We start from the raw sequence: 16,668 nt of genomic DNA, 5'->3' as shown, positions 1-16,668 counted from the left end.
AGGGTTTCCTTATGAGTAGAACCAAGTTGAGGAGAGGGAGAATAATTGAGATTCAAGGAAGGTGAGAAACTATCAAGGGAGTTTTCAATCTTGATTTCATCCCCTTTGGCTAGGGGTAGAGAATAATCTACACCTTCTTCTAATGGTTCATCCCAAATAGTGAAGTTGTTGAAAGGAATGTTTGAAGTATTGTCAATTTCGGGAGAGGAGATAACATTGTTTATTAATTCCTCATCCTTAGGAGGGAGAGCATCAATAAATGTGTTAAACTCATCCTCTTTCTTCAAAATATGTTCAGTATGATCTTTAGGGGAGAGAGAATTAAGGAAATTGCTTATTATTTCATCTTCTTTCTCTAAGGGATGCTTATGGGTAAGACAAACTTTAGGAGAAGGGTAAGCATTTATCATTATTTCATCATCTCTAGTGGGAATTTTGTTGGAAAAGGAAATGCCATCACTAGGAAATGTAGGGATAATGTCATCTTCTTGCACAAAAGGATCCTCATGAAGGGAGTGTTTTTTAGGAGGAACATGAACATATTTCTCCAAAGATTCATGCTTAGGAAGGAGATCTTTGAAAGAAGTGTTCATAACCTCTTGTTGCACTAACATGCCCCCATTGGAAGGACCAACTTTAGGAGAAAATAAGTCAATGTCTATCAATAAATGTAGGGAAGGTGAAGTAACATTAAGAAAGGTGTTTATGATATCATTCTCTTCCTCTAGGATAGCTAAATAGGAAAGGCACATTTTAGGAGAATTGTCAAGATCACTCTTAAAGTCTTCATCCTTAGAGCATGTGAGAGTCTCAAAGGGATTGGTAGCAACTCTTTCAGGCACTAAAATGTTGTTATAGATGGGGGGAGGTTCTTTAGGAGAAGGAAAAATTGAAACAAGGGAAGCTAACTCATTATCACATCTATGAAATGAATGCATCATGACAACAATTTTCCTCTTTCAAATGATAACACACGCAAAATAGAAGGAAATGTTTAATTTTAACCAATGCAAGCACTTAGAATGTAGATTTAGAAAATGAAATTTATGATTCAAATGAGTTCCTAAATCAGATTTGAAATTAATTAAGCTATCCACAAGTTCAACTTTGAATTGAAAAATTAGGGTTTTTAGCAAAAATTTCCTCCAGATTTTTGAATCTTGCAAGAAATTAAAACTTGTAAATACAAATTTGATTTTGAAATAGCATAAACACTCAAATTTGAAAAAATAAATCAGAATTAGAGAAGATTGGAATTCACGTCGGGTTCACCAAAATGTGTGGGGGAAAAAGTGAAACTAAGCAAACATGCCCTAATCTCACTTTCAATCACACATTTGTGGAATACGAAAGAGCCTAGAGGTATCACACAATTGGCTACTTCTTTTTGTCGAAGAGAGAGCCACGGGCTACCTATTAGGATTTCTATTCCTTTGTTGTAATTGAAAGATAAAATGATGCAAGTTCAATTCTCAACCCCAAAGTGCAAGTATGAACTAATAACAAGATTGTAGAATTGAACATAAACTATGGAAAGTTGTAAGCACAAGGACAAGACAAGAATGTAAATGCGTACCTGGTGTTAAAATCAAAGTGAAAATGTTCAGGACGGGGGCGCGGGCGCCACTGTCCTGATTCTGCACCTAAAACTGTTGTTTTGCAACCTGAAAAGCTGTCAGAAAAATGCTGAAACTGCTGTCTGACAGAAGGTCCTGATTCTGCACCTGAAACTATTGTTTTGCAACCTGAAAAGTTGTCAGAAAAATGCTGAAACTGCTGTCTGACAGAAGGACCAGGGTGCCCAGCGCCCCTGTCTTGGCAGGACCAGGGCGCCCCACGCCCCTGTCCTGGTCTTTTTCTCTGCAATTTGGTGTGTTGTTCTGTCTCAGTCTGCTTCTTTCGGATCTGCAACTTGCGGCGTCGTCCGAATCCCGAAACCTGCACTTATATCTGAAAAGGTATGGTGGGCGGCTATATAGGGTTTTGCCTTAGTCAAACCCCCGCTTTGGTGATTTCCACCTCCACGAATAGCCAAGTTGTATTGTAAAAGTAATGTGTGTGTAGACCTTGTGTGTGTGCAAGATCCTAAAATGCAAGTAAGCAAACTAGAGCAACCTAGAAAGTAAACACTAATTGCTTGTAAATGATAATGTAAATGCTTCAAATCAAGATGCAAAGTGATCTAAAGCATGAATACAAATGATATGATGAAGCTTATGCAAAGACATGAAAACAACATGAAATCATACCCAACCCCAAGGGAGGGGTACAAGCCAATCTTCAGTCGGTGATCCCCTATTGCTCTTCAATGTCTTCAAAGCCCTAAATGGATGAATGAAATTGATGAATGCTTGATGGATGAATGTTGAATGTTGTTGAAGTCTTCAAAGATCTGCTCTTTCGCTGCATAGAAGGTCCTTCAAAACCCAAAATTCCGATCCTTTCAAATGAAGAAAGAGAGCTCTTATATATGAAACCCTAGGTCTTAATTTCAACTTTTGGCCGACCTAGAGATTGAATCTCCCACCAATTTCTTGGGGTTAAGCTTTATTTTATGATTGGATCGTGCTCCTAATATTTCGGGAAAAATGTCCGGGACCATGTGCACGCCGGGCGCCATGGTCCCGACAACTTTTCACCAAATTTTCAGGGCCATCGGATATGATGATTTTAGAGAGAATCCCGAAGTTACAGGTGATTTCGAGATGTTTTGACCCCCGAAATCAAGCCCCCAAGTTCAAAATAGGACCTAATTAGGGTTTTTGATTAAATGATGTATTGGAAGAATAAAATGAAAGGGGCACACTTTAATGAAAAGGGCCCAACTTTATGATATGGGAGATGATAAAATAGAACCTTAGACCTAATTAATTTAATTAATTAAGTGCTAAAGGGGAAATGCAATGCAAAATGCAAAATGCGCCAAGGCGGGTGCTAAACTAGGTGTGAAATTGTACCACCCTAGCAAGTGCGTACAATTTACGACGCTACAAGAATCATGTATAAATAGGATGCATTCATGTTAAAATCAATCAAAAGCATCCCTCGTTCATGCATTCGCCATCCCTAAGTCACTTTGCTCAGTGATCTGAGAGAAAAGGCAATGGCTTGAGGGACCTTGTGAGATAGAGAACCATGGAACCTACCTTGGGAAGTTGAGTCATTCCTCATGACTCCATAACTTGCACCAAGAAGTCCTGTGGGTGTGTGGACAAGCCCTTTGAACATCATTTTTACATTTTGAGTTTCATCGACCTGCTTTTCCCACATACACAGCTTATTAACCATCTATTTTGAAACAATATTTACTGAACTACCACTATCAATAACAACTTTACAACACTTACCGGATACCTTACGTCTGGTCTTGAATAGATTCTTCCTCTGCAAGGGTTCTTCATCTCCTCTGGTATGACACAAAGCTCTCCTCATCATCAATAGTTCTCCATCTTCCAGTTTATTATTTGATCCGGTGGGGTTTTCTTCCAGCACTACTGCTCTTCTGGTAGCCTCTGTCTTCTTACACTCAAATGCACGATGTCCTCCTCCACACTTAAAGTAGGTTCCTCTAAATTTCCTCTTGTCTTGTCTTCCAAAGTTCTCATTCCGGTAACAATCTGGTTCTCCACTCCTGTAGAAATTTCTATCATCCTTCCAGTATGAATTACCTTCTTTGCTCACTTCCTTGTCCTTGTTATGATATGTATTGGTTCCTCTTCCTCTAGTATATCCTCTTCCTCCTTGAAATCTTCCTCCGATAAACCTTCCACCTCTACCTCTCTGTCTCTCCTCATGTCTTTTATTCAATTTCTCTTCAACCTTTAATGCATACTGGTAAGCCTCTTGAACACTCTCCAATTCGATCATACTGAGTTCATCTTGTATAGACATCTATAATCCATTCAAATACCTTGCAATCTATTCAACTTAATCATCAACATGTTCGGATCTAATGTTCAATTTGTAAAATGCTTCGGTGTACTCCTTCACACTAGATTCAAATTGTGTCAAGTTCTGCAACTTTCGAAACAAATCCACTTCATAATTCATCAGGACAAACTTTGATTTTAACTTAGCAATCATTCGATCCCATGTCTTAATCTTTTCTTTACCTCTTCTTTGTCTATCAACTTGCAAATGCTCCCACCAAAGAGATGCATGACCTTTCAAGCGGGTATAGACATATTTCACCTTCCTCTCTTCTGCAGTGTTTTTAAAATCAAAATACTTCTCCATCTTCAAGATATAATCCATCAATTCATCTGAATCTAACTTCACATCATATTCTAGTGGGGTAAAATGAGGTTTAGTGTTCTCCCTACTCAAAACCCTTAAAAACCTTTCTTCATCTGGATCAACTGCTGGTAGGTTCACTTGTTCTGTCGAAGCTTCTTCTCCTTCATCTTCACTCACATCTTCATTATGTCAGCCTCTTCTCTGGGATGTCTCCATGGCTTCTAACCGGGCTGTTGTTCCTCACAACATCTCCATAATAGCAAGGTTTGCATTCCCACGTGCTCCACCATTCCTATTTCCTCTTCGTGTCATTGATTCACACTAGTCCTCTCCAATTTCAGGTCGGATCCACAATCTGCCACCCTACAACAAAAATTCAGGACACACAACCTTTGGAATGAAACTTCCCTCTGATACCACTTGAAGTAGTCACTGGTGAGGAGGGACCTCAAGGAGATCAGTCCAAACCGGTCAACAAGAGTAAACACAACAAAAACACACATATATGATGGAGGCATTGCAGAACATATAGTTTTATTGCTTGAATTTGATTACATTCGGTAACAACCGAGTTACAATATACCAACACATAGGCCTGGTAGAATAGGTCACAACGGGAACCTTGAATCGAAAGATCTCTCTTCTAGGTACAGTCTATCTATCTGATACTCTGATTGATTCTAATTGATTCTAAAATTGATTACATTCTAAAGTATGATTAAAAAAATATATCGATCCAAAGGATCCAGTCGGCCCAAAAGGGATCGAAACCTGAAGAACAAGACCTAACGTACAAAATGAACAAGGTCAGCCTCCGCCAAGAGATTCCTCTGGAAAATCCAAAGGATGAAACTTAGAAGGTTGGCCACACGCCAAGAAACATCGAGACCAACACTCAAGGCTCTGCAAGCTTCGAAATGGGTTCTGGTAGATCACCGGAATATGTCTCAGGCAATTGGTAATAAAGGAACAATCGATAACAAGAAACTGTCATGGAAATCGGTAGCGATATCTTGCCAAAAAGTGATCCAAATGAGATACAGTTTGAAAGCAAGAAAGATGATCAAGTATTCAAGTAGAATCTAACTCCACAGGATCCAGTGAGCCAAAACCGGGACACATAGAAAGAAAACTGAAACTGCAAACAAAATAGAAAGGATTTTTTTTTGGGTTGATGCAAGATTGTTGTGAACCAGGGATACTCCTGCATCACAACATGATCTAGAATGATGTCAAACTTAACTCTAGAAGAGCCTTAGAAAACTCTATCTTTCTTCTTCACTCTACCAATGTCAAAATTTAGTTGGTTAATTTAATTCCTCATATTTGAAGTCTCAAGCCTAGCTAAGGCTTGGTCATTCCTTAATCACAAAACATCTTTAGAAGATTATTGTGATAGAGCAAGAGGCTAGTAAGTTGGGTCAAAGTACAATCGTGCCTCCAACCTCTTCACCCTCTCTCTCAAAAACCTATTTTCTTCATATATCTTCTTGGAGACCTCGTGGGAAAACTTAACTGATAAGTCAGTTGCCTCCATTATTGTTGTGTCTGCTACTCTCTTAAGGAGTAAATTTACACAAAGCTCATCTTGTTGTTGAATCACAGATGGCTTCTATGTTGCAAAATATAAGCACCATTTTTCCAATAAGTCCAATTTATCATCAAAAGAAAATCCAAAGAACAATCTCCTCATCTGTTTCGGATCTAAGTTTTCTAAATAAATATCTTGCCTTCTCCTAAGGCTATCAAAGGCAATGGAAAAGGAGATATCCCAACCTTCTAGGTGAAAAACTCTACTCTTCTTCATTATCTACCTCCCCATCTTAGGGATCATTGCCTTCCAACTGCTCTTTGGCATTCTTCAAAATTTCATCCTTTATACTCAATTTTTCTCCTTCATCAAGGCTATTGAACTATATAGCACTCTTTCTCTGTATATCATCAACAATCTTCTTGAGTATAAATTGTTGGAATCCTCTAGTTTGAATGAAATTCTCATCACTCGAGAACTCATCACAAGCAACAAGTCTAACATCATCAATAACATCTCCCCCAAGCCTAAATTCTTCATAGGCTCTGTCAAGAGAGGGGTACTCTATCCTTACACCAAATCTTATGTTGAATCTATGAGGAGGCATAGGGGATTCAACCTTAATGTTTAATCCATCATAAGATTCAAAAGGAATGTCTCTTCCAGGAGACAAAGTATGCAGAGGTGTCACAACCCTAGGACTCTCAGTAACAAGGGATTGAGTGCCTGAAGAGGAAGGAGCGGGCATGGGTTTCTTTGATGATGAGGCCCTAAAGGACCTAGGTGGTGGCAAGGGTTGTAGAATTATAGCAATCCAAGGAGAATTGGATGGAGTCTCGCGACTAGGTGGGATGGATGGGGATTTAGAGCTATATGGTGGAGAAGTTGGTCCAATGGGAGAACTAATAAATTGAAGTGTATCAAGCTAAGATTCAACTTGGGATACCTTAGGCTCCACTTCTCTTGGCCTCTCGTGAGACAATGGTATATGATCAACATCATTGTATGCATTGAAAATTGCCTTCATTCTAGCCTCTGGAATTGCCATTTGCTCCCAAGAAGGAGAGTAGGAGATGTCATTCTTCTTCTTTAGATTTTTATTGTACAATATCTTATACCACCTTTCCTTCCGCTTGAGGACTTCATTGTAATCCGAAATATTTTTGATCAATTCCTCCTCTTCATTCCATTCACCTCTTACTAGGCCATGCAAAATCCATTCATGATCATAAAATGCATATGTAGCATGAGGAAGATTATACCTATTTAGCATACTGTCCATAATATCAAATGTCTTCCTATTTGTGAAATGGTACACACCTACCCTAACCTAAGAAGGGAGGAATAACCCCCTCCTATGAACTTCCCCAATGAGAGACTTTTCTGCTTCATAAAGTTGACACATTACCTCCAAGAATGAAATCTTATCTGGCACAGTGATTGGGAGGAGCCTTGGAGTGGCAAGGCTACCAAAAACCCTAACAACAGTGTGATCCTTGTAATAAAACCATGACAAACCCCAATTCTGGTCAATTCCCTTTTCAGGCTCAAGATCCTTGGGTCTTAAAAACTTCTTCACTCTTTCAATTAGACCCCATGACACACTTCCCTGAAGTATGAACATCGTTTTTACAAAATTATGATTCTCAAATATAATGTAATTAGATTGCTTGTAATGCATGTCCCACAAATATGTCCATTCCGAGACAAGTATAGTTTCACCTTTGACCATTGGCTCAACTCTTAGGTCTGGGTGCTAGACCTTAAGACAAACCTTTGAACAACAAGATAAGCACGAGAATTGAATACTATCTAAAAGGCAGAGAAGGACCTACCTTGAAGTCACTAAGTGTCATATGCGACATGTTCACCAATAGACATGTATAATTAAAAGGTTTGTTATGATATCTATTCTGAATGTACATACATAAGACCAACATCCAATTGGAGATGAATGGTTCAACATCCACACCAAAGACTTGACACAAAGAATAATAAGTATCCTTGAAGTAACTAGCAAACAAATCATTATTGTATGGAGGGAGATCCCTCGGGGTAAGGGCCTTTTCATCCTTTGAAAAATAACTTGGCCTAAAGGTTGTAATCCTGATTCTATAGAGCTTCTCATGAGAATTGAATTCTTTGTCCAACTCATCTTCATTCAATGGCCAATTTAGTTGTTCATCCAACATAAAGGCCTCCACAATTGTTTGCCTATTGATTGCAACCAATCTTCCTCCATCCTTGGCCACAATTTCCCTTACACCTTCTTTGTAATTGTTAGGAACAGACCTTGTATGCGGGAAAATGCGGTGACCAAAATGAATAAATCAAAATCAAAAGACCCACATACCAATGAGACTCTTGGTGCAAGTATATGAACTAATTGAATTAGTTTAACTTCCCAAGGGCTGTCCCATTGTTCTCTATCCCACATGATCCTTATTGCTCTCAGATCATTGAGCAAATGACTTAGGAATGACAACTCCAAGAAAGAGTGATATTTGATCTATATGCATGAATGCTTTCTAAGATCTATATGATGTGTTAAAAACTATGATGATTAAGTTAAGACGAAGATAATGATATGATAAAAGATTAACAAATTATCCTAACATGATATACTAGCCTAGCATGAATATTCTATGATGTGAAAAATGCTTCTAAATGCTATGATGATATTCTAACAAAGAGAGGCTAAAATGCTCAGTAAATTAGGCTACAATGTAGATGCATGAAAGCTTGGAGATATGCATAACGAAGAATGAGAGATCTATTTATAAGAAAAATAGGGCAATGGATGGTTAATATTGAATAATCTTAACAAGGGCTAGGAATGGAAGTTAATTAGTCCATGTTTACAATTCTCACCAATGAAATGGTGACAATTGTCAACAAGAGATTGCTTGAGAGGAGATGCAAGAAGCATTAAATGCCTGAGAAGACATTAAGGTTATCCTAGGAGGTAAGGGTTAAGGTTAGGTTAGGGTTATCCAATGGATAAGGTTAGGATTATCCAATGGATAAAGCTTTTACCCAAGAAGCAAACTCTTGTGCAAGGGTTAAAGGGATAACTAGGGTCAAAGCCATGAGTGCTTGATGAGACCCCTGAGTTAGATGAGGGTTAAGTTAGAGAAAAAGTCTCTAACCATGCAAGAAGGTTGAGTTAACCATTAATGGTTAAGAAGACTTTGGGGACAAATTTGTAAGAGTCCTTCCAAATTTGGGGGAACAAGTTAGCTTGTTGAAAAAATAAAGTCCTTAATGCATTTAGAAGACTTTCTTCCAATTTTGAGAAGTGACCTCCTCAAACTTAGGGAAATGACATGATTAGAGGGATCAAGGCTAATTGATTAAGATTAGATGGGTTCTAGAAGAATGTTTAGGAGGCAAGGGGGAGATGTAGGAAAATGCAAGTGGATGAAGGAAAATGATTTTAATTAAAATAAAATTTATTTCAACTAAAATATATGCAACTTGCATAAATACAAGTGGAGGATTTAATAAATAAATTAGATTTATTTGTTTGCAAGGATCAACTTGATTAAATATAGATTTAATTAAAAAGGGAGAAAGGGGAATTGATTTATTTAATTAAAAGCTAGAAAAGGTTTAGGTGAATTTAATTATTGAGTAATTCATTCAATCAAATAGATGAAAATGAAGAAGTTAATTAAATAGGTTTTAATTAATACGAGGAATGGAGTTAAAATAAATATTAAATATTTATCTAGGAAGGTGGTTAGATTCATACGTCTACATTTTGCCCCTCTTTGAAGTGACGTGTGTGCATATGTTGATTTAAAGAAAACGTTTAATTTGTCGTCAAATTTTTTTGATATGATGTTGTCGCCAAAGTCATATATGATTGCCTGTATACGAAAAAATTGATTTGATATGAAAAGTCGATATGAAGCTGGTGTTGATATGAGATTGATATGAAATTGATGTCGATGTGCCCCCTTGGGAGATAAATTGAAAAAATTATGATTTCCGGGGTAGTGGTGTGATGTGGTATGATTTTCAAGAGTTTAATTTTTTTTTGATATTTATCTGCCGATAAATTTTATTAAAAAGAATATTGAAAAAAATGAGGAAAACTAATGTGGGCATAGTGTGTACATGCCCCACACGTCCACCCAGGTCGGATTGGTATGAATCCTGATTGTCGATATGGTTCAAGTGTTGATATGTTCCAAAGGTCGATATGGGTCAATAAGTTGATATGGGTCACATTTGATTGTCGATATGAGTCCTAATTCAATATGGGTCTTGATTCGATATAGGTCCTTGATTCGATATGGGTCCTGATTCGATATAGGTCCTTGATTTGATATGGGTCCTGATTCGATATAGGTCTTGATTGACTGATTTTCGATATGGAACTTGGATGGATTGATTTTCGATATGGAACTTGGTTCATAGATTTCAATGGTAATATGATATCCAGGGACTTTGGACATTTATTTGTTCTGACTGACAATTGGTTTTGACTTGTATCATTGATTTTCCTTTGGATCAACATGTGGTCACACATGTGCCTAATGATATGATATGGATGCAACGATTTTAATTTTGATGAGCTATATGATATGCTTTTAATCTATATGACTTTTGCAGATGATGATGCAGATGATGTGATGTGTGTAGTGATACTATATGTTTAGAAGGTGATATGCAGATGATGATGATTTAGCATTCTACATGTTGTCAATATGATATGCTCATGTATGGGGATAATGATATGATTGATCACATTGATTAGATTGATAAAATTGATCAGAATTGATAAGATTGAGGTCAAGTATGGTTTCAGGAATGACACCTCCTGTATAAGACAAAGATGATCAAAGTGTCTGGTTTCAGGAACGATATATCCTGTATAAGACATGACCAAAACATCTGGTTTCAGGAAAGATACATCCTGTATAAGACATGATAAAATGGATCAGATGAAATGGATCGATAAAGTTGATAAGGTTGATTGGATTGATAGAATTGATAAGATTGATCATAATTGATAAGATTGAGGTCAAGTTTAGTTTCAAGAATGACACCTCCTGTATAAGACAAAGATGATCAAAGTGTTTGGTTTCAGGAAAGATACATCCTGTACAAGACATGACCAAAACATCTGGTTTCAGGAAAGATACATCCTGTACAAGACATGGTAGAATGGATTAGATGAAATGGATTGATAGAATTGATAAGGTTGCTTGGATTGATAGAATTGATAAGATTGAGATCAAGTTTGGTTTCAGGAATGACACCTCCTATATAAGACAAAGATGATCAAAGCGTCTGGTTTCAAGAGCGATATATCCTATATAACACATGATCAAAACGTCTAACTTCAGGAAAGATACATCATGTATAAGACATGATAGATGATAGTTGGAAGAATAATAAAGATATAAAAATGAAGAAAGATACCATGATGATACGATAGATATGCATGTGATGGATGCAATGATGAATGTGACCAGATGATGATGATGAGATACATTAGAACATTAGAACAATTCAATAAACTGCCCGAGTATCCTGCCCTAAAAGAACTAACAAGCTCCAACGGATACGGGATTGGGAGGAGTAGAGCATTCTCACATATATAGAAGTCAGAAACTCATCTATTTATAACCTAGCTCCCAACTAGGAGCAGTATATAAGAGAAACAAAATCAGCTACGTCAGTCAATTGAGCTTTGGTCCTGCAAAATTTTCAAGGTTTCCAGTAAACAGTATCTACTCGAGAAACTGATAATCATAGAGAGTTTTATGCTGCTGTTATGGCCCTAGCAAGCTCAGCAATGATGCAGATTCACTCACCACTCCTCCAAACTCACCAAGTGGGCATTCGAAACAAGCAAAGGGTCATTCTATGCAATCAGATGGGTATCCAGTACAAACTTGGAGAAGTTGGGTTTCATTGCAGAGGCGTATTAAGCCTGCAAAAAGGGGATAAAAATGGAAGCTTTGTGGTGAGAGCAGAGTCTGGAACGGTGTCTGCTGATGCCCCTGGGCCAACATCAATTGCTAAAAATGACAAGAATAACTGTAACAACAAGAGGGCCAGGCCAGGAGATGAAAACATCAGGCAAGAAGCAGCCAGGTTGCATGGAAATGGAACTAGCCATGAGTTTTCTGCCAAGTATGTGCCCTTCTGTCCAGGTACTAAGACAGATGAAGAGTATTCATTGGACGAAATAGTGTACAGGAGCCGATCTGGATGCCTTCTGGACGTCCAACACAACATGGATGCTCTCAAGAGGTACGACGGCAAATATTGGAGAAATCTCTTTGATTCTAGGGTAGGAAAGACCACCTGGCCTTACGGGTCTGGTGTGTGGAGTAAGAAAGAGTGGGTCTTGCCTGAGATTGATAATGATCACATTGTTAGTGCGTTTGAGGGGAATTCCAATCTGTTTTGGGCAGAGAGGTATGGGAAAGAGATATTGGGTATGAACGATCTGTGGGTGAAACACTGCGGGATTAGCCATACAGGGAGTTTTAAGGATTTGGGGATGACGGTGCTTGTCAGCCAGGTCAATAGGCTTAGGAAGATGAACAGGCCTCTTATGGGTGTGGGATGTGCTTCCACTGGGGACACGTCAGCTGCCCTGTCAGCTTACTGTGCTGCCGCTGGGATCCCTGCTATTGTTTTCCTGCCTGCAAACAAGATTTCAATCGCGCAATTGGTTCAGCCTATTGCCAATGGTGCATTGGTGCTTAGTTTGGATACTGATTTTGATGGGTGTATGAGGTTGATTAGAGAGGTGACGGCTGAGCTGCCAATCTATTTGGCTAATTCTTTGAATAGCCTGCGGTTGGAAGGGCAGAAAACTGCTGCTATCGAAATCTTGCAGCAGTTTGATTGGGAAGTGCCCGACTGGGTCATCGTACCTGGTGGCAATTTGGGGAATATCTATGCTTTTTACAAGGGATTTCAGATGTGTAAAGAATTGGGCTTGGTAGATAGGGTTCCTCGACTGGTTTGTGCACAAGCTGCCAATGCCAACCCCCTATATTTGCACTATAAGTCAGGATGGAAGGACTTTAAGGCTATGAAGGCTAGTGCGACGTTTGCATCTGCAATCCAGATTGGTGATCCTGTGTCAATCGACCGAGCAGTTTTTGCACTCCAGAGTTGTGATGGAATAGTTGAGGAGGCTACGGAGGAGGAGTTGATGGATGCCGCTGCTCAGGCAGATCTGAAGGGCATGTTTATATGCCCCCATACCGGAGTTGCTTTAGCGGCATTAGTGAAACTCAGAAGTAAAGGTGTTATTGGGCTCAATGATAGAACTGTAGTTGTCAGCACTGCTCATGGGCTAAAGTTTACACAGTCAAAGATTGATTATCACTCTCACAAGATTCCAGACATGAAGTGCCAATATGCAAATCCCCCTTTGCAAGTAAAAGCAGATTTTGGTTCTGTAATGGATGTTTTGAAGAAGAAACTAGCTCCACTTTGAGTTATGGTGCTAGTTATGGGGTCATGCTTTTAAATTTTTCACAGGTTCAAATACTGGTAGGCTTTTTCAAATTTTGGTAGCTTTTTTGTTTGCTTCAATCACTTCTTTTTGGATTTGCGTTTTTCATTATGATAGCAGCATAATGAGGAAAGCTATCCATTTTTCTGATAATCAAGAGCCATGTGAGGTTGCATCTTTCTTGAATTATCAGAATATGAATTTTAGACATCGAATCTTTGTGTCTTCCTAAGCCTGAGTCATGTTGAAGGGAGATGTTTGTGCTGGAAAGAAAATAGTTTGGCCATAATTGTAGGAATATTTTCTCCAGAGTAATTTACATTTAGGTTTTAAGAGTTATGTTGCAATACAGTTTTGACTTTAATGGTTCAATTATGTTATGGTGAAAGTAGTTCTATTGCTTCTTGAATCTGTAACAAATTGTTACATTTTCAGTTTGAACTGCCATTTAGAAACAATGTTGTAATTGTGAAACTTCATTTTGACCAGAGGTTAAGAGCAATGAAGCATATTAGCACTGCTATTAAGAGTTGTAAATTTTATATTATATTTACTAAAATATATATTCATCTCATGGGTATGCAGCACCTAAATTTATGTCATTTTCAATTTTTTGTACTTTTTCAACTTGCATTTATCAGTCAATTCGCAGTTTTTTCTTATTTAGATTCCTTTGATAGTGCATTGAGTTAAGAAGTCGATGCCTGTATTTAACAACAATTTCATTATGGTAATTGGTCATGACCTCTCTTAAAGACTTACATTGAGCATTTGAGACTAGAGAGTATATTTAACAATGATTTAAATCCATGTTTTTGATGTATGGTGCATTTGGTTATCTTTGTTATTATGGTAATTGGTCATGACCTGAGCATTTGAGAGCATATTTAACAATGATTTAAATCCATGTTTGTGATGTATGCTGCATTTGGTTATCTTCGTTATTATGATAATTAATACTCCGAGAATATGTAGATTAATTATACCTAGTTTCACCTTTAAAATTGGGTTTGAGATGTTAGGTATTATTCATCTCTGTAATTTTATGCCTTGTTTCATTAAAGTGAGTGGGATATGCTACTGCTGTACTTGTAGAATTTTACAAAATGAAGTAACTTACAACTCACAGCTTACCAGGATTAATCAATGGAACTATAAAGATTAGATGCTTAAACTACATCAAGGCAACAATGGCACTAATGGTAGTGATTACTAACCTACAGCTATACCCTACTCAGGTAACCGACTTAAAAGATGCATTTACAATAAGATAAACTGGTATCGCACTAATGATTGTTTCTCCTCTTGAGACTCAAGAGGCAGGAGGGAAGGAACATGCAGATATATAAAATCCATATTGAAGATCCTGTGATGTTGTGGGACAGCAGACCTTGGCATTCGTGCTAGGTCCAACTTTGATTTATCATCCATATTTCAAATTGCCAGAGCATCACACCACTATCTTCCGTCAGTTGACTGAACAATTCAATCATCTCCAAATCTGATAAAGGGGGACAAAACTGAATTCAATAAGATAAATAAAAAGTTGGCTTCCTTCACAAGCAATTCTAGGCAGTAATCTTGGTCTCCTTTCACTGACTGACTAAGAATCTGAGGTTGATTTGTGCTTTCACTTGTATTCAATGATATCTCCCATGTGGAATTGTCCGAGTCTTTGAGATATAAAAGAGCTGCTAGATCCTTCTGGCAACGTTTTTTGTTATACTCATCTTTCTTATGTTATTTTCTTTATCTGTTGCTCTATATATTATTCTCCATTAGTACAATAACAGAGTTGGTCGACAAGTTAACTGTTTGACAGAGGCATTTATCTCTATTTGAATGAGATATTTGAAGCAAAAATTTGTAATCATTTCTCTATTTTCACTAATCCAAGTATTGATGATAGATTACAGGCAGGAAATGTGGAGGTTTTTCTTGCTTTTTCAGAGAGATGTCAGGGGAAGTGCACTGAAGGTGCATTTGTAACAAATTATGTTCAAATGCTAGGGCACATTTGCCATACTTTGTTGCCAGGGTCCTAATTTTCTTTTTTCTTTTTTCAATACCATCTACAACTGAAGATGATTTTGGGGTTCCTTGTAGGTTTCTGAAGATCTGCTTATTCTTATTAGGCTGAAGTTGAAGTTTAAACAATAAGTAAGTTACATGAGCGAATCTGACAAAACGTTTTTGTGCTTTTAGGGTTTTTAACACTTGCATTACTTTGACGAATGTTATTCCAGATGAGAGAATATATGGGGTCAGTGGGAAATCAATGATATACAAAATAGTGGTTTTGAAATATGGGGGATATGATGTATCTTACACTTTACTAATTAAGTCAAGCAGGAAATATGTCTGGTGGTCCTGTCATAGTAAATATATTTTGCAATTATCGAACTAAAAGCAAGAATATAACTTTGCTAATCAAACACATTACACAGTTGCTCCTTATAAGGGTCAGTGTTACAGCTTGTAAATATATAATGATAATGGTTAGGTGATAAATGTTTAGAAAATATGACTGAAGTATTCCAGGCTGCTTGTTATATCTCAAAGCAACCTGGGTGTTTTCTTGTCTATTGTCAAAACAATTTTTTCTTTGTGAAAAGTCTCTGTTGATCAGAATCTGATACAATTCTGAAGTTTTCTTAATTACATTGAAAAATTTAAGAGTATTTAATTGTACAAGTGTAAAGCTATGAATCTTATTGGAGGCAGAAGTCTAGGGACCGTTGGTTATCCGAAGGGGATAGAAATACTAAGATTTTCCATTCTTCTTCTAAGCTTAAGAGGCTTCGCAATAGAATTTCGTGTATTATTGATTCTAATGGAAACAATCTGTTTGATGAGGTTGATATTGCTTCTGAAGTTGTCAGGTTCTTTAAGTCTTTGCTTACGGCTGAACCTGTTGCTGTAGATAATGCTTTCATAAATTCGATCCCCCCTTTAGTGTCTCATGAGGATAATAAGATGCTTATGGCTCCCTTTTTGTTGGAAGATCTGAAAGAGATAGTCTTTTCCATGCACCCGGAAAAGGCTCCAGGTCCGGATGGTTTTACAACTCTATTTTTTCAGAAGTGTTGGGATTTTATAGGAAATGATGTTTTGTTAGCCTTGGAAGAGTCTAGAAGAAATAGGTCGATGTTGAGAGAGCTTAATACTACTCTTATTGCTATTATACCAAAAGTGGATAATCCTAGCTCTTTTTCCTGATTTTCGTCCGATTGCCTTGTGTACTACTTTATATAAATTTTTTACTAAGACAATTTCGGTTAGGCTTTTTAGGCTCCTTCCTCAGATAGTTTCCATGGAGCAGGGTGGCTTTGTGCTTGGTAGGGAGACATCTGAAGGTGCGATTGTAGCTCATGAAATTCTGCACTCCATATTGCAACAAAAGGTTCCG

General features: G+C 37.6%; 1 protein-coding gene across 1 annotated transcript; it reads left to right on the top strand.

The window, feature by feature from the left end:
- Nucleotides 1-11,400: 11,400 nt before the first annotated feature.
- Nucleotides 11,401-13,861, top strand: LOC131042649 (threonine synthase, chloroplastic). Its single transcript, XM_057975966.2, has one exon. The coding sequence runs from the start codon at nt 11,556-11,558 to the stop codon at nt 13,239-13,241; it is 1,686 nt and encodes a 561-aa protein (XP_057831949.1). The 5' UTR covers nt 11,401-11,555; the 3' UTR covers nt 13,242-13,861.
- The last annotated feature ends 2,807 nt before the right edge of the window (nt 13,862-16,668 follow it).

The sequence above is a fragment of the Cryptomeria japonica genome, chromosome 3 (assembly GCF_030272615.1).
Source record: "Cryptomeria japonica chromosome 3, Sugi_1.0, whole genome shotgun sequence".
Lineage (NCBI taxonomy): Eukaryota > Viridiplantae > Streptophyta > Pinopsida > Cupressales > Cupressaceae > Cryptomeria > Cryptomeria japonica.
The sequence above is the reverse complement of the archived record's forward strand: the minus strand, read 5'-3'. Positions and strand labels throughout refer to the sequence as shown.